This window comes from Ammospiza nelsoni, chromosome 6 (assembly GCF_027579445.1).
Source record: "Ammospiza nelsoni isolate bAmmNel1 chromosome 6, bAmmNel1.pri, whole genome shotgun sequence".
NCBI lineage: Eukaryota > Metazoa > Chordata > Aves > Passeriformes > Passerellidae > Ammospiza > Ammospiza nelsoni.
Genome location: NC_080638.1, coordinates 47,395,497 through 47,417,779, shown reverse-complemented (window position 1 = coordinate 47,417,779; position 22,283 = coordinate 47,395,497). Strand labels below are relative to the sequence as shown.

At 39.4% G+C, this 22,283-nt stretch overlaps 1 protein-coding gene across 4 annotated transcripts in view; it reads left to right on the top strand.

The window, feature by feature from the left end:
- FOXN3 (forkhead box N3) overlaps positions 1 to 22,283 on the top strand; it is a 204,535-nt gene that overhangs the window by 130,583 nt on the left and 51,669 nt on the right. For all 4 annotated transcript variants that reach the window (XM_059475184.1, XM_059475186.1, XM_059475185.1 and 1 more), the window contains one exon: positions 908 to 972. In XM_059475184.1, coding sequence (XP_059331167.1) covers positions 908 to 972 — 65 coding nt within the window. The remainder of the gene's footprint in view (positions 1 to 907; positions 973 to 22,283) is intronic.

Sequence of the window (22,283 nt, the reverse complement as noted above, 5' to 3'; positions counted from 1 at the left end):
ATATATACAGAAGCTATATGACTGCAGTTGTGATAGCTGAAATTTTTCAGTCTACTTTACCAGACTTCTTAAAGGAATTTTTCACTGCTTTGTCTGCTTATATGTCAGCCATTGAGTACATCACTCTTAAAAGAGTTGTCTTAGGAGCACAGAAGGCTGTATCCCCAGACTGTGAGTGTTTGTCTATGGTGCAAAGTAACTTAGACCACTGAGGATGATTTTATGGTCTCTGCAAGGATTTGTCCATGAGTTGTCTCAGAAGCAGAAGAGGGGCTGGCCCTGTGTGAGTTCAGGGCAGGGCCTTGGTTCAGGCAGGCAGTGACACTGCCAGGCACCCGGTGGCCTCTGTGGCCACTGCCCTGGCAGGGTCTCACAGGAGCCACCGTGGTCACCCAGCACAGGGCAAGGGCTGAGATGTGTCACTGGTGCTGGGGACAATGTGTCCAGCTGTTCCTGCTGCTGTGAGGGGCTGTGCCTGCCTGGGCTCCGTCCTGCGCAGACAAACAGCCGGGGCAGCAGAGTGCCACAGCTGAGTGAAACATTTGAATTGTTAGCAGGTATCTCTGGAGAAGGGCATGTATTTTTCTGTACCGAGAATTCAGTAAATAATTTTGACATTGATTTGAGGTTTTCTATTATTTATTCAAAATTGCTTTTTTGTCTTTTCCTCCAAGAGGTTGTGGGTGTGTGCTCTGCTGAGGAGATTTTTCCTCACAAAGAAAATGTCGATCTTGAATCAAATTAACCTATTTTTAACATTAAATATTAGATCCTCTCTTGAAGGCAAAAGTGTCATGATGTTAAGTTAGCTTTAAGAGCAAAACAGAATTCATGCAAATAGTAACTTATAATTGCAACTTCTAATGCAAATGTGATTTTCTTTACACTTGTTTCTTATTCCCTTTAGCACATCAGGTCCACCCATTTGGCCAGGAAGCACCTTTTTCAAGAGAAACGGAGCCCTTCTACAAGGTAGGTGATAGATACGGCATCTTGGAGTAACTGTTCTACCTGAGAAATAACTTCTGCAAATTGCACAGCTTTTTTGATACTTACCTGGCAAGAAATAACCAAATGTTTTTTTGTTTCCTTTACCCTTTCTCCTTTATTGCGCATCTGGTGCCTTGAAAATGACGGTTTACCACGTACAGTGAGTGTAGTCTGTGAAAGTTGCTGCTTTTTTTCTTTCCTCAGATCATTAAATTGCTTGCTGTAATATATGGTGAAGGGTGGCTTTTTTGTTTTTTCCCTTTGTGTGGATAAAGAGTGCCCAGAAGGAAATGTTCCAGGAACATCACTTTAGCTCTGTGGATGAAACAAGGTTGTTCTTTGAGAGAGATCCTTTTTTTTACTCCTTAATTGTGCTGATAGCAAAAGGTACCAGAAGGTAGGTAGCCATGATGTGATGGGGAAAACAGTGTCAGAGTGTTTGTCTCAAGAAAGCTACTATGGTTAACAGTGCTTATATTCACAGAGCAGTGTTAAATACAATTTCCATTGTATGGACAATATATACAGAAGCTATATGACTGCAGTTTTGATAGCTGAAAATTTTCAATCTACTTTACCAGACTTCTTAAAATAGTTTTTCACTGCTGTGTCTGCTTATATTTCTGTGATTGAGTACATCACTCTTAAAAGAGTTGTCTTAGGAACACAGAAGGCTGTATCTCCAGACTTCGAGTGTTTGTCTATGGTGCAAAGTAACTTACACCACTGAAGATGATTTTATGGTCTTTGCAAGGATTTGTCCATGAGTTGTCTCAGTTTCCTTTTCATTCTCCTGGTGCCAAGACTTTTCTGGTCTTTCTTCTGACAGAAAATGCTATATAATGTTCTCAGGAGCATTTATCCAAATCACCTATGATGGAGCTTTACTCACAATGAGACACACAAGCAAATAATTCATTGTCAGGCAGTATAACCTTTTACAGACCAAAGGAATCCAGCATCTGAGGTTTACCTGAGAATATTTTTCAAGTTAATTCCTTGCACACATCTAAGAATTTTCATAACTCTATTTACTATCTGTGCTGAGATTTGTTCAAGTGAATTTTAAATACATTAAAACATTCAGATTATTTCTTACCACTAGGAGATGGTATAAATTGTAGAGTTTAGCTGCTTTTGGCTTTAGTCAAAATCAGATCAGATGGCTCTGCTACCTTTACAGTCCTTCCTAATGAGAAGAACTAGATTTTTTTTTTTTTTTTGTAAGGAAAAAGAACTATTGTGAAATAGCTTGATTTGTTTCACTTTTTCAACAATTCCATTTTTAAATGGGTATCTGCATATACGTAGTCTTCGTAATCTGAGTTGATAAAATGTAAACTTGCTCTGTCGAGTCTGTACGGCAGAAATGTTATACTTTTTCTTAAGATGCAAGATGCCAGGAATTAATAACAGCTGTTTTTGTAGTCCTCCCCATCTCAGTTGTTGCTTAAAGCCTTCTCACAACAAAGAATACACTGTTCTCTATCCTTTTCTCCTCTGCCCTCTTCTGCCTTCCATATTGAGGTGGAAAATCTAAAAGCCCAAAACTTCTAAAGAAATAGAGAAAAGAGATGACTGTCTTTTCAAGCAACTGGCAAAGCCTAACAGACCTTTAACTAAGTTGGCTTTCTGTGCTGCCATTTCAAGTGGAAAATCCAGCCAAGTTGCACTATAATATGCATGATACAACTGAGGTTGGAAGGATGAGAGAGTGTGAAGGAAAACTTCATTAAAGTAATCTTTTAACACTTCCTGGTTATAATTTTAAAGCAAGAAGATAAATCAATGAAGCCTTCCTTTCTGTCTTTTTTCTGTTTTTGGATTTTTCCCTGCAATAGGCTCTTCACTATGTGGGCTTTAGCAGGTTGCACAGAAATAGTGCATCCACCTCTTTGCTGCTTCTCTGAGCACCTTTTTCCAGAAGATCCATGCAAGAAAAGGTGGCACTGCAGGGAGATGTGAAATGAGTGTAGGTATTTGTCATGATGCCTTGAGAGGCTCTCTGGAACAGAGGCTAGACCATGTTAAAGGAATAAAGTAGACATTTGTTGAAAGGCCTTCAAAGGATACACCTTGGGCAGTACAAGAGCCTGGCCAAGATGGATGATGCATCTCAAGTTTTCACAGTTTGATAAGTTTTGGTCCCTTTAATATTGGGGTTAATTGTCTAACTACAGCTTCAGGTTATGAAGTCCCATCTTCCCAGACTGCTCTCCTCAATTTACCATTGTTTATACTTTTTGGACCTGCAATGGTATCCTTGGTTCTTGGGCTGGAAAAGGATTGTTTTGTCTAACTGAACTGTGAGAACTTGCTAACACTTTATATGAAATTCAGAGTTATATACAAATGCAATACAAAATCTGGAAAATACGAAAGCTGAAACTTTAGGCATCAGTCAGTACCTATGTTACATGACCATCTGAAGTATTTTTCCAGTGCTTATATTCAGCTTAATGCAGTAAGGAGAGTGAAAAATTGACTCAGTATTGGTTTCAAGTTATAGTCCTGCCTTTGGATTGGCAAAAATTGAGGTAACAAAGGGATTTTAAACTATTTTTACTTGATAATTGTTCTACTGTGTTTGAAAAGAATGTTCACTGTGTTATAGACAATAATACAGAATACTTCTGTAATTATAGTAAATGTGATATTCATGTGCACTTGTCACACCTCATTTCTTCTGAATTCTTAAGAAAAATGTTCTTTTTCTGGTCTGAGGAATGAAGAGAAAATATTCCACAATGTAAGTAGTGCTTTCTTTAGCCAAGAAGACTTGTAGATGCTCCTGGTTTCCATTCATTTTATGTCTGAACTATTTGGCAAAATAATCTTAACCATTGTAAAGAGTTTAACATATTTCTTCTGAGAAAGTAGCTGAGAAAACAGTTACCTGTGTACCTCAAAATAGCAAAGGAAGAGAAAGGGAAGCTAAAATTCATTTTAGCTATTCTCTGTCCTTAGTATTTTTGACATGAGCAGGAGTAATTATCTGTTACTTTCTGGCTTTGTATTTTTTTAAGAATTTTGAAATATATTTACGCTGTTCTCTTTTTACGTGTGTTTTTATTAGATACGAGATGGCTGCCTTAGGTTTTTGGGGCGGGTTTGTTTGTTTGTTTGTTTGTTTTTGGGGGTTTTTTTTGTTGGTTGGTTTTGGGATTTTTTTTTTTTTTTTTTTTTTTTTTTTTGTGAGGATCATGGTTCTGTTGTTCTTGGCATTAACTCTAACCAGTTACTCTGTATTGAGTCAGTCACCTGCCTAGGTACTTTTTTGTAGTCTTGAACTCCTTCTGGTGGGTGATGGGTGCTCCCAAATCCTTGTGCTACTTGGTCTTCTTGAGAAAGGTCCCATGCAGAGCTTAATTTAGGTAGGACCTTCAGTCCTCCCAGACTCTAATGCCTTCTCTCAAAACTTACCTGTGTGTCCATGGCAATTGCTGTATTCTAGCTTTTGGGATTCCCATATAAAACAGGTCTTTGCTCTTGCTGATTTTTTTATTGTGTTGTTTTGTTTGTAACTTGTTACTGTACATATAGTGTGTTTGTTTCAAATCACAGATTTTTTTTTTTAATCTGCTGTATGGAGAGCCTTTGTTCCCACTGTCTTTTTTTGTTCTGATCTGTCATAACACATTCATTTTTATGTAATAAAATATATGTGAGGAAAGAGTCCTTGTGGTGGGAAATACCTAGACATATTCTAAACTCTTAAGGAACTTATACTGTGGAAGATATGTGGGGCCATAGTCACATTAACTTCAAGACTTTAAAACTAATATATGGTGTCCTGAAAAGGGCAGTTTTGTTGCTTCTGCTCTGATCTTGGGTGTTAAGCTTGCGTTACAGACTTCAGCATGCAGTTGTTCATAGATCAGTGGTAATAATAAAACTTTTTTGCTGTTAATATATCTGATATTCTTCTTGAATGAACTAAAAATACATCTTCAAATTACCTTTTAGCAGCAGTCATATAAATTCCAGTGGCTGTGTGCCACCTGTAAGATGTAACTGGACTGTGGAGGGGTTTGGTTTATTTTCTTAAAGATGTAACTTATCTTTCAAGGGAGAGAAACCCGAAACAACAAAGTTACTACTCTTTTTTAATCTTACTTGCCCTCACACTTTAATAAATTAAATGCAGCATATTGCAGTGCCTTTTTGTATCAAATCTGTTCTGTGTTGATTTGTCTTTATTGTCTGGGGAGGGAAAGTAAACCTGGGTCATCCAGTCCCTATTGCTGTTGAAAAAAAAATGGAGATGGGCCTCCTCACTAAGACTTGATGGTCCACCTTCCAGTTGTGCCTGACCTACTGTAAGTAGAGCCACAATCCTTGCCAAGTTGTCTGTGTTCTGGTGGAGCAAGGTCCTCACTTCCACTTCTAACAGTCAGCACAATTTAAATCTGCTGCCTGTGGATGTTACATCACAGATATGAACTTTTCCTCAAAGATCCTGCTGACCTGGATTCACACCTGCAAACCGGATTGCAGTAGTCAGTGAACTGAATTCAGACAGCATGGCTTTCCTTGGAAGCCATAATTCTCTTTTAATAAGGATGGAAAGAAAGATTGGAAAAATCCATCCCCTTGAGAATGCAGAAGGGGAGCAGTGAGGAGCTGCATGTGGCCTCTAGTCCATCTTGGCTGAGGGAGCCCGAGAAAGGAGGCTCAGATCTCCCCAGATCTCATGGTCTGCTCGTTCTTTCTGTACCAGCAGCTGCAGAGAACAGGCATCCTCGTGCTCCAGAGCAGAGCAAGGGATAAGATGTTTACCTGGGGATGACTTGCCCTCTTCTCCTATCTGCCTTGGTCCTGCTGCCATGGCTGTGGCTGGCACTACCTGTGAGAAGCTTTGATGGGAAAGAATTGGAAGACACTGTCTTCACAGGGTCAGGTGTCACCAAAACCAGTGTGAGATGGAGACTCCATAGTTTGTTGCAGAGTAGAAATGGAAACTCTGGGCACTGCTACTCCATTGACCCTTACTGCCCTCAGTCCAGCTTGGTGGCTTCTATGTTTTATTGTGCTGACACCTGACACCTGGCCATAATGTGAGACTTTAAGGAAGGTACCAAAGCCCATGGATTGCTTTATTCTTAGTTGAGAATGGTGAGTTATTCAAACCAGAAAATTGCATTCCTAATAAGAAAGTTTATTTTATATGAACAGACCAGAAATGACATGTCCTTCATAAAAAGATGAGGAACCAGTTTGTTTTAAACATGTGCATACAATTGTACAGAGATCTTTTTCTTCTCTAATAAGCTTGAGAATCCTTGAAATATCCAAATAAGCCATTTAATCTCTTTCCCATTAAGTATTTTTAAGAAATATGAGAGGAGATTTGGGACTTCACCTTTCCAAGCATTAGCTATTAGTAGAAGCAGTTGCTGAGGTGGAAATAAACCAGCAGGGAGGAGGCAAAAAGGAAGCATTTGTTGCTTATTTCCCTTGAAAACACTAAATTAGAAACTTTCACTGTTATAAATGAAGACATCCAGCCTATGTTTTTATGTTAATAGTGGCATTAGGACAAGAATGTAACAATACCAGGGCCTGGTTCCTTTGGACAAGTACTGCCCACACCAACTACTCAGCCTACTCTAGAAAAGCTGGAAGGAGGTGGTTTTTTACTTTCAAGAGTAAAGCCTTTCAAAAGGGAGCTTGACAACAAAATCACCAAGAGAAGATGCCTGTGTGCATGCAGCCACATGTATTTTCTGTCTAATAATGGGGGAAATTTGAATGTTTTGTCAACACCACCAACAAATACCCAGGACCTCCTGCCAGCACAGTGGGCTTCTTTCTCCTGGTGGAAATTCGGTTCATCTGCTCTTTCCACTGGGCAAGCAGAGCAGGTGCAATCCTGGGCATGCAGGGGAGAGGTACTGCCCATCCTGGAGCACAGGGTGCCTGTACCTTCTGTGCTAATGGGGCTGAGGAGAAGGAGGAACAGGGGAGAGCTGAAAGACAAGAAACTTCAGCAAGTCTGATGTGCTTTTAACCTTCAGAGCTGCGTGTCACACCTCAAAAGAGAACTAACCTTGGAGAGAAATGCTCTCATTTCTTCTACTACCTAGAGGTGCAAACAAAAAGAACGTGGAAAGGTACTGTATATATTACAGATAATATTATATAATACTTAAATGTCATGGTGACCATAAGAAAAAGGCCAAAAGCAATACAAAATAATCCAGCCTTAGAATTGGTAGATTTAGGTGCTGTGATCTATAACACGCTGTTGTGCAAAACTCTAAGGCCCAAATCCAACTAAACCTTTATTTCTTAATGGATATTTAGGCATCTCCTGTTCCCAAGAATCTAAATACATTTTCTTGCTTTGGGCTTATAATTTCTTGATTTTGTGCTCTGTGAGATGAGTATAATAATGGTGCTTTTCACTGCCCAGACCTGTCAGTCTGCAAAATATTGGATCTGCATCATATTCTGATGCTTCACAAATGGAAGAACTTTAAACAGGAGGAACATAACTGTAAAAATCAACAGAGCTGTCCATTAGCTTTTGCAGGGAAGTGAATTTTGGTTTATTTTTCTTTCCCCCCAGTTGAACTCTGTACTCTGAGAGATATACTTGGAAAATTACTGTTTTCTGAGAGACCTGAGGGGGGTTCAGAGTCTAGTTCCAATGTAGTTACTTTCATCAGCAGAGCTTTAAACCTTTTGACTTCATCATGCTTTCTCTTCAGCTTTTGCTCCTCTGAGCTGCCATTCCACTGTCTTTAAAAAAATGGTGACAGTCATGCTTTGCTGGTGAGTTGGTTTAGGTCAACATACTGAATTAACAGCAAAGCTGCTATCTGTCCTTGTTAAAATAAGTCACTTTTCATTCACATAGCATAATTATTTGAATCAGCTTTCTTTTTCTTGCTTTTTCCTCTTTTTTTTTCCCATTTTGGTTTTTTTTTTTTCTTTTTCCCCCACACACATGAAGGATAGCTGACAATCTCTTCAGGAGTTTCTTTTCAGGAAGATGATTCACATGGTGCTTCCGTAGAGACTGAATATTTGAATAATTTATTTATTATTAGCATTCAGTGTGTTTGCAGTGGTATTATTGAAGAAGTAAAATTAAGTCAGAGGGGTTGTGCAGTGTGTCCCTAAGGGAGTAATTTGAACAGCAGAGCTCTCCTTTGTTTGGGAAAGTGGGTAAACTCCTAGAGGGGCTTCTAGGGTCCTGAGGGTGCTGGTAAGGGCTCCTGTTTGTGAGAGGATTTTGCAATGGCCTTAGCACTGTACAGTCAATTAAAAAAATCCCAATGAGTGACTGAATTTTGCAGTGATTCCTACAGAAATGGTGACTTTGGGGTGATGTTTTGAGCTCTGCATTCTGTGTGTAGGGTGTGTATGTAGCTGTGCAGTTTGTGTAATCTTTTTATTCCTATTTTTCTAGTTGAGTGTGTAAAATATGGCAAAAGCTGTTATTTATTAAGTGCCTGAAGTGTGGTCCTGCTAACATTGGTTTTAGAGCCATTAGTATGGAAATGGGACCTCTGGCTGTTCATATTCCCTGTGACCAAAAGGTGTGAGCTACCTTTGGCCTCTGAAGCTGAGAAGGAAGAAAACTGAACTCCATCAGCCAGGTCTTTGTAATGGTAGATCACCTTGCAGAGTATACAAAGATAAGTTGAACTCCTGATGTTTTTAAACTCAGTGACTTATGTTTCGTATCTGCATGGGTGTCTTTACTATCTTTACAGATAACTTTGCTTGTTTTGTAACAGACCTGTGTAGTGACTTTTGAAATTATTACAAATGAGCGACTCAAGATGAAGTTTACTGACTCTGTTTACTTCCCTTGACAACTGGGGAGTGTAGATGAGTGCTGCAAGGCAAGTTCTACCACAGTATTAGGCTTGGGCGGAGGTTGTGGCCACAGGTCTGCTCACCTGTTCTGCCTTCAGTCAGCTGCTGTGTGAGTGGTGGCAGTAAAACAGCACTTTGCAGAACACACCAGAGAGAGAAATAACTGCTTGGCCTGGCTGCCTCAGTAACTGCTGTAGTGTAGGAAGGAAAAGATACAGGAGTTACCCTCTGAGCATGAAGGAGGTAAGGAGCTGAATGGTCCTTGCCCTGGCAGGTCAGTGATGAGGTAACCTACAGGTACTGTTTTTCCAAGGATGCTGTTAAATGGCTTCATGTCTGTTCTTAGTTAATTTTCAGGTTGGTCCTGCAGGTGATGTGATTATGACTTTCTGAACACTGGAATCTACTTCCTTTAAACTGGGAGTAGCTGATCTCAGCTTTTTTAGGAAAGGTATTTTCTGTGGCTGACCCTTCTTTTGGCATCAGCACAGGTGGTTTTGTCTAGAGGCATGTTCTAATGTTCCTCCCACAGACACACATACAGGACTGACTTAAAAATCTGAAAATCTGAAAACTGACCCTGGTGCTCTTGGATTTCAGTTGGGTAAAGGAAGATGGAGATCAGATAGAGCAAAAGAAACTACAAGTTCCTGTTCAGTTGCTTTTTCCTTTTCTAGGACTGGCAAACATCTCCAATGTTTTCCCCCCTTTCCATGCCAGGAGTTGCAGTCTGCTCAAAGAGTGAGGGCTGCTTGCCTGTTGTGATTGCTTGCATCCAGGATTACTGGTACCTGCTGGCACAGTGAGAGCATCTCCTAAGGTGCTGTGGTGTGGCTGGGAAGTGGACTGGCTGTGATCACTGCAGATATGGAGACAAGTCTGGCAGCATTTGGTGTCAAACCTTTCCTCTGGGTGAAGTTTGGGGCTAGGCTACTTCTGCCTAGGATAGAGCAGTAAATTTCAGTGGCCTGCAACAGGAGTACAGCACACTACCAGTTAGATCCCAGATTACAGGAGGTGTTCTCTGAAAAAGTCACAGTTAAAAATTAGTGGTGAAATTTGTATCGTATCTTGGAAAATGGTAGAGTTATGGAAAGATTTATTTTCTGTAACTGTGAAATTATTGTGACTATTGCCATCAAAATCTCTGGGCTGATGAGCTGGAGCATATGCTGCATGCTGAGAGCTTGTGAATGTTTGGCATTCCTAAAATGTGAAGGTGGCTGATATTAGAAGCAATCTTGGCTTTCATAATTCTAGAGTCTGAGAGCACAGCTAGAAGAGAGGCATATGCCTGTGCTTTACATGGAGATTACTAAAATAAGAATGTTATTGCAGTTGTGTTGCTATGAGCAGTTTTGGTGATGTGCACATTGCAATGAGCAAGGGAATGCTGTTGTCAAGTCAGGCTGTTCCTTGACTATTCCAGATTTTTTGAGCCAGACCTGTAAGAAGATTATAAAAGAAAGACTAGGAATTTTTAAGATGCTCTCTTGCTATGACCTGCTTGTGTGGTGGGCGGTCCCCTTTTTTGGATCTCTGGGGAAGCCAAAGCTTACTAACTAGTAAAAAGAGGAAAATTATGGGACAGGCAGTGATGGTGATCAAGTCTTAGAAAAGTTTGTGTCTTGTGAGTTTCCTTGTATTCTGTGTTAATGATGCTCATGGTTAACATTGGCAATAATTTTTCCCCTCTAACATGCTAGAAATTTCTTCTTGTCAGAGCAGATCTCTTTTCTGCTGATAAGTTCTTGATTATATAGAAGGCATTTCTTAAACATCCAAAAAATGGCAAATTAACAGAAATGGAATATTACTAGGAGAGCTTAATTTTGTTTGAAATGTTGAGAAAAGTAGAAGCTATCTTAAATTGATTGGCTGGTCAGTGGCTTGCATATTTCACTGCTATGCCTTAGTTAAGCTAAATGTGAAAAAATCCATTGGTTTCAGATATTGGAATAAATCTTGCTGCTAGAAATGCTTGAGCTGCACACTTGAGAGTATGAAGAGCTCTGGGATGGCACAGTTTGTTCTTACAACTGTGAATTCATAATTTGATTTTCCTGAAATTGATAACAGACTAGTGAATGAATTGGGGCTGCAAGAAGAAAGGAGGCAGGATTTTTTTTCTTTTTCAGGAGAATTACAGAGTGTTCAGAAAACCAAAGCCAGGGCATCTTTTGGGGTAAGTAGTGCTTTACATTACAGGTTTCGAATATTAGAAGTACACCTGCCAAGATAGTAGCCTGTGAACCTGAACCCACTGTATACAGCACTTCCTCCTCGCATCCTTTATAAAAAAAAACAAAGTTGCACCTGGATCTTGACAGACAAACTTTTACAAAACAGTCGTCTCCAATCAGCAGAATGGGATAAACTCGTTTTCTTAAAAGTGTAAGAGTCTGTAAGACTTCTAGACTGTAAAAGATTTTATCCTCTATTGAATACATTTAATACTGACCACAAGTTAGCATACAAAATGTAACTTTTCTTTAAATTGTTTTAGGACAATTTTTGTCAACCTGGATATAAGATTATAGGATATTTGGCTTCATCTACAGGTTATTTCTCTTAGTTTCCTTTTTTTTCAGGTCAGAATGTCATAGTGCTTGGGATTGGATAGAATAAAAATAATAAATTCTGTTTGTTTCTGATAATATTTATTTCTGTGTCTAGCCCGTCATTTTGCTCTCTAGTGCACAAGAAGGATAAGGTGAAATTGAAATTAAAATTGCACATATAGTGATGGGTAATTCCGGTCCTGATTTTTACATACACTCATGTTTTGAATCAAGATACTAACAACAGTTCCTGCAAATCTCTTATTTTAATATTTCAACATCCATGCTTTGCATCTTTCAAACACAGTTTATTTATTTTGTATGAATTCATGCATTGTTTTTCATTACAATAAAATAGGAAGTCTGCTTTGGGTACCAGAAATTGAGTTTCAACACTCAGTTTCTGATATTAATACATTAAGTAACTTGTTTCTCTTGTTTCTTGAAACAAGAACAATGCATGATTTTTCTTGGAGATGAAAAAGTAGCTAAGGCCAGACCCACTTGATCAGCTTGGTTTGTACAAATACTTCTGTGCCTCTGTGTATATTTAAATGCATTTGAACGTCAGTATAGGTAGTTATCTAATGTATTGAACATGTACAAAGAAATACACAGTTATGTAGAAAATATTCCCTTTTTGTGCTAAAGATTTGGTGCATCTGCCCCGTTCTGATTGTCGTAAATGAGTGGTTTGGCTGCTTAAAGAAACATCACCAAAGGTATTGGGAAAAGTAGTGTTTAACATGAATTTGTGAAAATACAGCTTTACAGAGCTGGATGGGAACATTCACTCCATTACCTTCTACACAGGTTAAAGCAAACAAAGGAGGCTCAAATTAGAAGCAACTTAGAATGATTTACATGGAAGCCAGGAATGCAAAAGGGGGTAAGGGTGCAAAAGATACAGATGCAAAGATAAAGATGCAAAGGGGTTTGGCACCATTTAATGATTGACTGAGTACTTCAGCATGAACAAAGTTATTCAGTAGGGTTCACTACAATTATAACAATGACTTAACTGTAGGTTTGGGTTGGTATTATTCATACCATAATCAATTCACACACACAGAGGTAAAATGATTGGTGCACCTATTTCTGTGTGTGTAAAGGTGCCTATCAAAGATTCCTCTCAAATACATCAAATCCCTTTGAGTTTCCTAGCAGGCAAGGATTGCACTTTGGGGAGCACTGACATGTCAGTGGGGAGTGACTTTCAGCCTAGGCCTCATCAGCCATAAGGGTGCTTCAAGTATCTCAAGCTTAAGGTTTGTGAGCTCTATAAACATTTTATTCTCCTTGTTATTTGTGTTTCTGTCAGTTCTTCCTTTCAGTCCTGTGGAGCAAAAACAAAGTTGTTCCCCTCATGATTTTTCTTCCCCCTCCCCTTCAAACAGTTAAGCTTTTGATTACTGCAGTTGGCATTGCTAATGCTTGAGACAGTTTGGAATTAAATAAACAAGGTTTATTATAAAATCGTTTGTTTTTGAAGAAAATTGTTTAATCTTACATGACCCATGACCATGAACTTGTGTTTACATTCTGCCCATAAAAACTGGTTTCATTACCAAAGACAGGTTTCTATCTGTGTCTCAGGTAGCAGACACCTTATTTGCTACATTCAGTCTCTATAGGGAAGTCAAGATATACTTCTGGATTTGAGTCTTGCAAATTTGTTAAGAGTTATTTTGTTTTGGGTTTTTTTTTAATAATGGCACAACTTGCCTTAGTCACTGAAAACCACAAGATAGATGTGCATTTTCACACTTCTTGTAGAAATGAGTTAGTGGCTTAAAAACAGAAATTAGCAAATGCTGGCCAAGATGCATGATTGACTAAGAAACTGAAGAATTTAATATATTTATTGGTTTTATTGGGTTGTGGTCAGTCTGTGAAGTGTTCTGGCTATTTGGGTTTGCTTTTTGGCCTTCCAAGATAGTTCTTTTTACTGTGTCTGTAATTTAGCTGCCGCTTTAAATGGTTTACAATGTCTTGCACAAATACAGCTCTTTCTACTCTTCCTGTGCAAGTGAAGCTGCTGTATTATTTGTAAAAAGATGAGGCTTTAAACATGTGAGTTGTTGTCTGAGTAAAGGCTTTGATACAACTGGTGCAGAATACAGCACTGACACTTTAGTACTTTGGACAGTATGAATCACTGACAAGGCAACCTGTGTACAACACGAGTGCTCAGCCGACAGTTTCATACAGAAACACACTTCTACTCAAATTGATTCTCAAAATACCCAGCAAACCCTTTAATTTCCCCATACCATCTGTTGAGCAGCTTAATGCTTGGAGGCAGAAATGAGACAGGGCAGAACTGGATGGGGCAGAGCTGAGTGAACACACAGTACTGCAAGGTCACGACTCCCTGGCTTTTCGGGTCAGTCACGATGGGGCTAGCAGGGCTCCAATTACTTCTGAAGGATAGGATCCAAATTTACTGGAAGATTTCTGAAATTAATCCTTCTGAAATTTTGTTCCTAGGATCAGCAGTTACTCTTTTGCCAGACTTGCAAGTGCATATAGGTCCATGGCATCATGATTTATTTTGTAAACATTCCATGATTTGACTGCTATCTTTAGAGATGCCCCTCTGTCTACATGGAGATGTTTTTCTTGAAGAGTGACACATACTAAACTCCTCCAGGTAGCTCTTAGTTTTCACTCTTAGAGGATGACCAGGAAAGATTATAAAACAAACATTCCTGATTTTTTCGCTGATATTTTACTTTCCTGTGATTAACTGGACCAAGAAATCATTTTATTTAGCAGAGGAGGAAAATGAAATATAGAGGTCCAGAAAGAGACTTGCTAGTACACAGAACCACTGAACAGCTGTTCAGCAATCTACAGATTGAGTAAAATAGCTTAAGATGATGCTAGTGAACTACTAGTCTACTAAAGGCATCTGTCATTTTTTTTTCTCAGGCTTTTGTTTTCTGGGGGTTTTGGGGGGTTGGTTTTTTTGTAGTTTATCTAAATAAAAAAAATATGTAGGCAGTACTTTGGAATAATAATCTTAACCACTGAAAATTAGGTAAAAATAATTACAAGAAAAAAGGTATAACTTAGAAACAGATCTTCACAGTTACATAAAAAGAGTTTACCGTTCCTCTAGATGTTTTATTCAGCTGGTAACCCTGTTTATAAGCTGAAATTCTTTTCCACATTATATCCTATGGGAGTGTACTCTGTAAGCCTGACAGGAGGAGAGACAGCTTTATAGACACAAGACAATACACAAAGAATCTTAAAACTGCTTTTTTTGAGCAGCCCATGTCTTGCAGTTCAGGCCACACCCAAGCATTGCAGCCCATGGTCAAGGGTCCTGAGAGGAGAGTGGAGCTTCAGCAGTGCTGCCTGCCTGCTGCCTTGGAAAACTCTTGTGTGAAGCAACTAGCTCTGGTTTCATTTTGTACTCTGAACTCATGTGAGCACCTATGTCTGTACATGTGTAATTCCTCCACCATGCTTTCCACATGTATTTATTATACATTTATTGCTTTACAAGTAACTTGATGAAGGCTGGACTATTGTTAATGAAGGCTGTGAAGGGCTTGAATCACTCGCTGTGGCTGCTATAGTTGGCATTGTGAGCCTCCACTTCTGTGTGTGTGCTGGTTAAACAGCCATCTACACTGCTTTTAGGGGCTACCTGATGTGCTCAAGTGCAGCGCCCTACAGACCTGAGGCATTGTTGTATTACAGGTATCTGCATCTCTTTCAACCTCAGCTCATATGGATTCTTCATTTAGATTCTTTCTTCAGTATTTATTAACAAGAAATCAGGAAGGGAAATGCTGTTGACTTTACATAGGAAGCCTGCAAGCTGAAGCCTGTAGTTCTTCCCTGCAGGCATGACATATGGTCATTCAGAAGCCAATATAAAGCCTGTATCATAAGTACCCTCAGGTATGCAGACCACATGCAAAATAACAAACATGAGTTTCCTGCTGCCGTTGCTGGCTGGAAGGCAGCAGTTGCCTTTGGCCAGAGACTGTCTGCCTAGGGAAGTCAGTCCTTGGGGAAGTGGTGATCCTCAGCTGGCCAGTGCCAGGAGGCCCCTTTGAGAGGCAGAGCAAGGTGGCCTCTCTAAAATGAAACTGTCTGTCAGTGTGATCCCACAGTTGCTGTCAGCAGCTACTGTTTTGAAAAGAGGCAATTTAAAAAGCAGCATTGGAGACCTGTGAAAGGAGAAAGTAGGCTGATTGCTAGTTGGAGTAAACCATGGATGTCTTTACAAATGCATCTGAGACACCTTTCTGAGCATATGGATGTACTTTTTCTTCTGTGCTTGGATTCCCTGAACTGACTGGCTGGGAACAGTTTTACAGCAAGTGCTGAGTTTCTTAAATGACTCAAGATTTAGTTAATGCTCACGAATCCAGTGCAAATGCTGAAGTTTGTGAAGATTTTGACATGCTGTTCTTGTTATACCAACACAAAGATTCATCCCAGCTTTCACTGCAACTGCTTTGTGATGGTGGTTTCACAAGTCATAATTCTTCTCTACTTGCTGAACCCTGCCAGGCTGCTGTTCTGCCATAATGCATTCTCCTGACAAAGCTGACTGTCAGCTGCGTTAATTGGCTATTGGTAGTGATTTGTCTCCTACGAGTCAAATATAGGCTGGAAAAAAATAAGCTTAAATCTTTCCATACAATTTTAATTCAGCTCTCCTGTTATGTGTACTTTAGGATACAGATCCTCTTATTATATAATTGCTTAACCTGTGGGGGTTTTTTTCCATTAGTCTCCTGCTTTTTCAGTGCATTAACTGTGGAAATGGTGATTTGGAGGACTACTTCAATCTGCTGAAATGCAGCATTTTCTAGCTTTTAAGTGTATCGCCTTTTGATGGGTGGAGTTGACCTGGGGTTTTTTGGTTCTGCCACCCTCATGGCTTCCATTTAGGTTTGTTACTTGTATATGGATGGAATTCTGGACCCAATTCTATTGCACTTCTGCATCCTGCTTGTCAGTTCTGTATGAGATGGAATGATATATTGGATTATCTGAGGGGCTCAAAAATAATAAAAATTGAGCTCTTGAGCGCCCATTCTGAAAGTTTAAAGCTACTCAAATTGTACTGAGGTATTCATTTAACAAAAAAGAATTCTTAGTTGTTTAGTTGGGTGTTGTTTCCTTTGCCTTTGCCCTTGCCCGTGCAAGTGTTACTACTCAGTATTTCATTCACTAAAATTGAAGCTCTGGGTCAGTTATCAAAGAAAACCATTTCCATTTTTTAGGACTTCATAAGCTTGTTACTATAATAGAAATACATATCTAAGTTTATTCAGGCAGGGCTTTTCTGCAATTGATATGGCACATGACAGCCAGAATGAACAACTTTAGCCCTATGATACCCAGTGTAAATTTGATTATTTTTGATTATTACTTTTGATTATATTTGATTATTTTCTCTAATTTTCAAAAACTCTGAAATGTTTTCAAGAATGATAAATTACTTGGATTGTGATAATAACTCAGAGCCACATACAGCACCTCTCACTCTCAAAATACTTTCAAGCAGTGTCTAATGTCTAATTAAATCACAAAGCTTCCCTTCTGGTGGGTTTGGGTGAGCACCAGTACCCCTGGCTTAAATGGAGAGTTTGAGCAACTTCTTCAGGGTGAGCTTTTATGCCTGTCAGGTGTGGCAGGAGCCACAGGATTGCAGAGCCCTCCTTGGTTCCTGCATACCTTTTTAAAATTCACCTTGAGAAAGATTCCCATCATAGTCTAGAAATATGCCCCAAAATTGTTAATTGCTAATTATCTGCTTGTACAATTTGGACATGGAGTCTTCAATGAATGAAGAATTGCATGGTCTCTCAGATGGATAGGAAACTTGCCATAGGTTTTCTCTGCTGGACACTTACTGCAGGATTGCTTTACAAAAGGCCAGAAATAGGCAGGTGTTAGAGGGGCTGAGGGACCTTCTGCACTTGTCCAAATGAGAAGATGCCTATCATGGCCAAGGAGAATAACAGGGGAATCACAGGTTATCTGTGAGAAGTGGTTGTAAATCTCATTAGCACTTCCATGGGTAGAGAGTGTATCTTTTTATCTCCAATAATCTGTATGAGTGTTTACTGCAGCCATGGCTACTGTGTAAGAGCTGGGCTATTTCATATTTCAAACCCCAGTGACACCTTCTGCTGTGGGTTCCCAAACTTTGGCATGTGAACTCTGAAATTTCTGCCAGGACACGAGGAATATCTCAGGTGTCGTCCCTCGGGTGTCTGTACTGGCAGCTGGGGCTGCCCATACGTGTGCAGATCCCTGTCTGTACAGCTGCTGGAGCAGTCACGTAAGCAAGTATGAGGTCTGTAATTTCCTGCAGTCTTTTCTCTATTTAAAGTACTTGAATCACAGAGCACTCAAATTAAGTAGTTCATGCACTTTGGAATTGAAGAGACTGCCTTGGAGAAACTCTCCAACTGCAGCTGAATTAATGCTAACCAGGCCTGAGGATTGCTAGAAATAAATAATGAGTGGATGAGGGGCTGAGAAACCTGGCAGAGTTTCAGAATGCAAAGGTGGGGTGGCTGGGGAGCATTATCTTATCTAAATGGTAATTTCTATTCTGTACGTTAATTAAAACACATAGTGTACAAAGTAGCATTTAGGAAGTCTTTTGGAGGATCTTTTCCTAAGGGGATGTTTTGCAAGTAAATTGTGAGCAGTACATGCCTGCTCAGTGCAGCCTGTAAGAACTGCACTGAAGCAAAAAGTCCAAATTATATGCCTTCTTTAAGCAATGGCATCTTATGTGTGTTGTTATTTTGGGAGAATTGCTTTTATTTTGTTCATAATAATACATTGTGATATCATTATGTCAGAGAAAGAGCAAAGCCATGTTCATGAATCAATAGAGATAAACAGTGTGATATTGAGGAATATGGTTCAAGAATACAGAAAGGAGTCATCAGTTTCAAAAGAACATTTTCTGTAGGAATTAAGACATTTTATATATTTCTTTATTTATATCTTAATGATTTTTTCTCATGAAGACTGCTTAAACAAACTGATTCATGCACCAATTTGGATTAATTGACCTTAAATATTACAGTCTGTTTATTGTAGGTGTAGAAACAAGGTTCCCATCTAGTAATCAGAAATTATTTACATGGCAGGCATGTTTTTTGTTATTTTGTCAGTTGTTTTCTTTGCTGTCTTACTGTACATTCATGACTGATTTGGATTCATTCTTGCTTCTGTGTATTATCCCTTTTTCTGCATCTTTGGTGGAATGATCTCCTGCCCTGGAAGAAATAACTACTACTGATACTTTATTGGTTGCTCTGCCTTGTTATGGAACATAGGCACATGCCACATCAAAAAAACTCTCAAAAAACCAACCAAACAAATGCAACAAATCCCTCTGTAAAATGTTTCTCACTTGAAAAATGGTAGAATTTCTTAGCTTTGTAGTAATTGCAATGACCTCAGGTGCAGCAAGTGAATAACAGCAAGAGCCAAAGAAGAGTCTTCCACTAGGTTTAGAGGCAAGGATTTAGGTTCTTAAACTTTTGCAAAAGGACAACATTTCCTGTCATGGGAAGAAGAAGTTACAAATGCCTGTGTGGAATTAAAAGGGATTTGGAAATGAAATGCAACCCTGTGCCCCAAATATGAAATTGCGTGTGGTTTGCCTGGGCATTTCAGGAAAATCCACTGATCCACTGTCCTAATCTAATCCAAATAATTAGATTTTGGATTAAGGTAGGTATAGTCATCAGAACCAGAACAGGTAGAGATAATTTTTGTCCAGTCTGAGCCCTCTCTTATTATGCATAGAGGTTTTTTCCTACTTATAAACCTCTATATCTTTCACTTCAATGATTAATCTACAGGGCAGAGAGCAAAAGTTGTTAAGGCTAGAAACAGACAAAAAGATAAATGCTGCCCTTTCTAATTGGCTCTTGAAACCTGAAATATTTACTGCTCAAAGGATTTATAATGTTTGTGGAATGATTTGTCATCCAAACTAAGTATTTCTTGCTTCTTCATGAAGCCATGCTGACCTCAGATAAATAAATATCTGTTGGTGCTTCCACATAATGGATTTTTTTGGCATCATAGTAGAAAGAAATCTAACTTCCAACCAATTCACAATAAACTTCAGCAGCCAAGTATACTTTACTGTTGGTTCCCTCACTTGCTTTGCTGAGTGCAGTCGTGGCTGGAAATGAATGGTTTGCTTCTTTATCTGAAGTCTTTGGCACCAGGAGTCAAGACTTCATCATTCTCTGCATTGATGGGTAGCAGAGCATAATGGATCTCTCAAAGCTGACAGGGTGATATTTTGCATGTGTTCTCTGGAGTTACTGGAGAGGGCTATGAAACCTGTGATTCTGTGCTCCACTGTGGGTTTGGGATTTTCAGGTCTGCATCCAAGGTGGGTGGAGGTTGTTCCCTGCTGGTACTGAAGCTGAGATGTCTGATAGATGTTGATAGTACACTAGAAGGCATGACTGTCACCACTGAGAACCACTGCTTGTTTTAGCTGTGTTCTGCAGAGGAGCTGGGATTAACGATATGCATTGCACTGTATTGCAGCACATTTTATTAACAGAGAATAGTAACTTCAGCATTTCACTGCCAAATCTGTTGCCTCTCCTCACAATAAGGACTCAATAAATGTGATGGAATGGATTGCCTTTGTTGGAGTGTTGGTCTGTGAAAAGTGGCTGTGAAAAGAATGCCAGAAAGTACTGTACTTTTACAAAGAGGAGGAAAATAGACAAGCATAAAAAAAAACAAAAAAGACCTTTCCTGTGGCTTTGTTGCTGTGATAAATGCAGTGCTTTCCAGGAACTCAGGAAAGTGAGTCTTTAAAACTGGCCTAACACACAAAAGTGCAAATGCACTGAGCTAATCTTGAAAAGTAAGTAAAATCACTTTGACTTTAAAAGAGAGTGGTAGGCTATCCTACTGGGCCCCTGATGGATAAATCAACATTGGTGTTTCAGGATCAAAGTATCCCATGTAAACTCATTCTTAAGTATTATGTAACAGCCAAGGATTTTAGGAGAATTATGATGTAAAAGCCTGATGCCTATTTAATAAACTCATCATTAATTACACTATAAACTCATCATTAATTACACTTAAACAATTTACTTCTGGGGTGAAATGAAGAGTAGCTTTGCAACTCTTTTCATTTTAATTGCAGCATCTGTGGCATGCCTGGGTTTCTCTTCCCTGCTGCATTGATGATGTATGTATATTTTTGGCAGTACTTTTTGGCATGCCTGGATTGTATTTTGGAGGGGTGAAGTATGCCTACACCATGTGACACTGACTGGTTTGCTCAGGAGAAAGACCACAAGTAAATTCTTGAGCCACTCCAGCTGTTTTGGTCATGATTTCCTAGCTATGCTTTCCCCTTTTTCCCTATCTCTTCTGGCACTTCCAATTAAATCATGTAGGGGAAGGCTCTAGTCATTGTACCAGCCTTATAAAAAGATATGTTTCTTGGTAAATTATGATTAAATTTGCTCAGAACCTCTGCTATGGCTCATGAAGGAATACATCAGTATCTAGCAAGTTCTGCAAAAAGGTGCCAGCTACTTAATTTTGGGACCAGCTGTCAGCTGTGTATTTGAATCCTCCATGTTCTGTGACAGCACATTCAACTTTGAACTTGTTGCTCTGAAGTGAGAAGTAAGCTCACACTCAAAATATTTGAACTTCAGCATTGCCTCAATTTCCATAGCAACTGCTGTCTGAATCAGAAGAAGAATGGGCATTTTCTAGTTATGCTTTCCAAGGCATGGATGTCCCTGACCTCAAAGGACAATGGCTGCAAGTGTTGGTAGAGAAGGAAGAGTTAGTAGCTTACCTGCTGTCAGGTCAGCAGTTATCCAAAGCACTGCATGGACATTCAATTAAAAAGTAAAGAAAGTCAGTATCATCTTGTTGAACTAAAACCAGAACATCTTACCACCTCATTTCTTCCTGAAAAATCTGTTTTTTCCAGGAAAAATTAACCCCAAACTTTGCAGTGAAGACCTGAGTTTTTTGTTATTCAGAGGTAAGTATAAAATTTCCTGAGAAAGTAAACAATTTCAAGATAATGATACTCCAGGTCTGATCGTAATTCCTGCAGTTTTTTCTCCTGTGGCAATTAGTGGAACAAAAACAAATATGTTGCTCTTACTTGAGCCAGTGGTGTGAGGCAGTGTGCTCAGCAAACGTTGCTGGATGTTGGTAAAAGCAGTTTGGGAGAAATTTTGATTAGTTCTTTTTAGGTGGAAAACATTGTATTTCCTCCCCCAGCAACCCTTTGAATAGTGTTGGTTTGCTTATTATTTTTTTGAGAAGTCCTGATTTCACACAAAGAAAAACTGCATGCACAAGTTCTGCACTGTGTCTGTTGGGTACAGAGAACAGTGCACAGGTGTTGCCTTGTCTAAATTCAAGTTTTAATTGTTTTCTTTCTTATGTAATGGGCCTTCAGGATGGATACATCAGCGGATAGAGCAGAATGAACACTTCATGTACACAGTGTGTGAATCTGGTACTGAAGCCTCTTGTATGTTAGCCGTGGGCTGAGTCCGATACCAGCCTGCATGTCTGGTACCCACAGAGCAGTGAGCACCTGTGGGCTGATCCATGGCAATCCAGCAGTGATGGTGCTCTGTGTCACATGAGGATCTAGCTGTTCTGCCCCTGGATGTCTGTGCAGTTACAGGAGCTTTCACCAAGGCATTTAAGACTGTGTGTGTTCTCAGTGAAAGAAATATTAAGAAAACTTTCTCATAAGGACCGAGGGTTTGCTGTGGTAGTGCTGACACATGTCCTTCATGTAGCTGTAGTTTCAACAGGCAAAAACGAGCTTGTTTCATAATACTGGCATTACCTGGGGGCTTTAAGCTTAATTAGGGC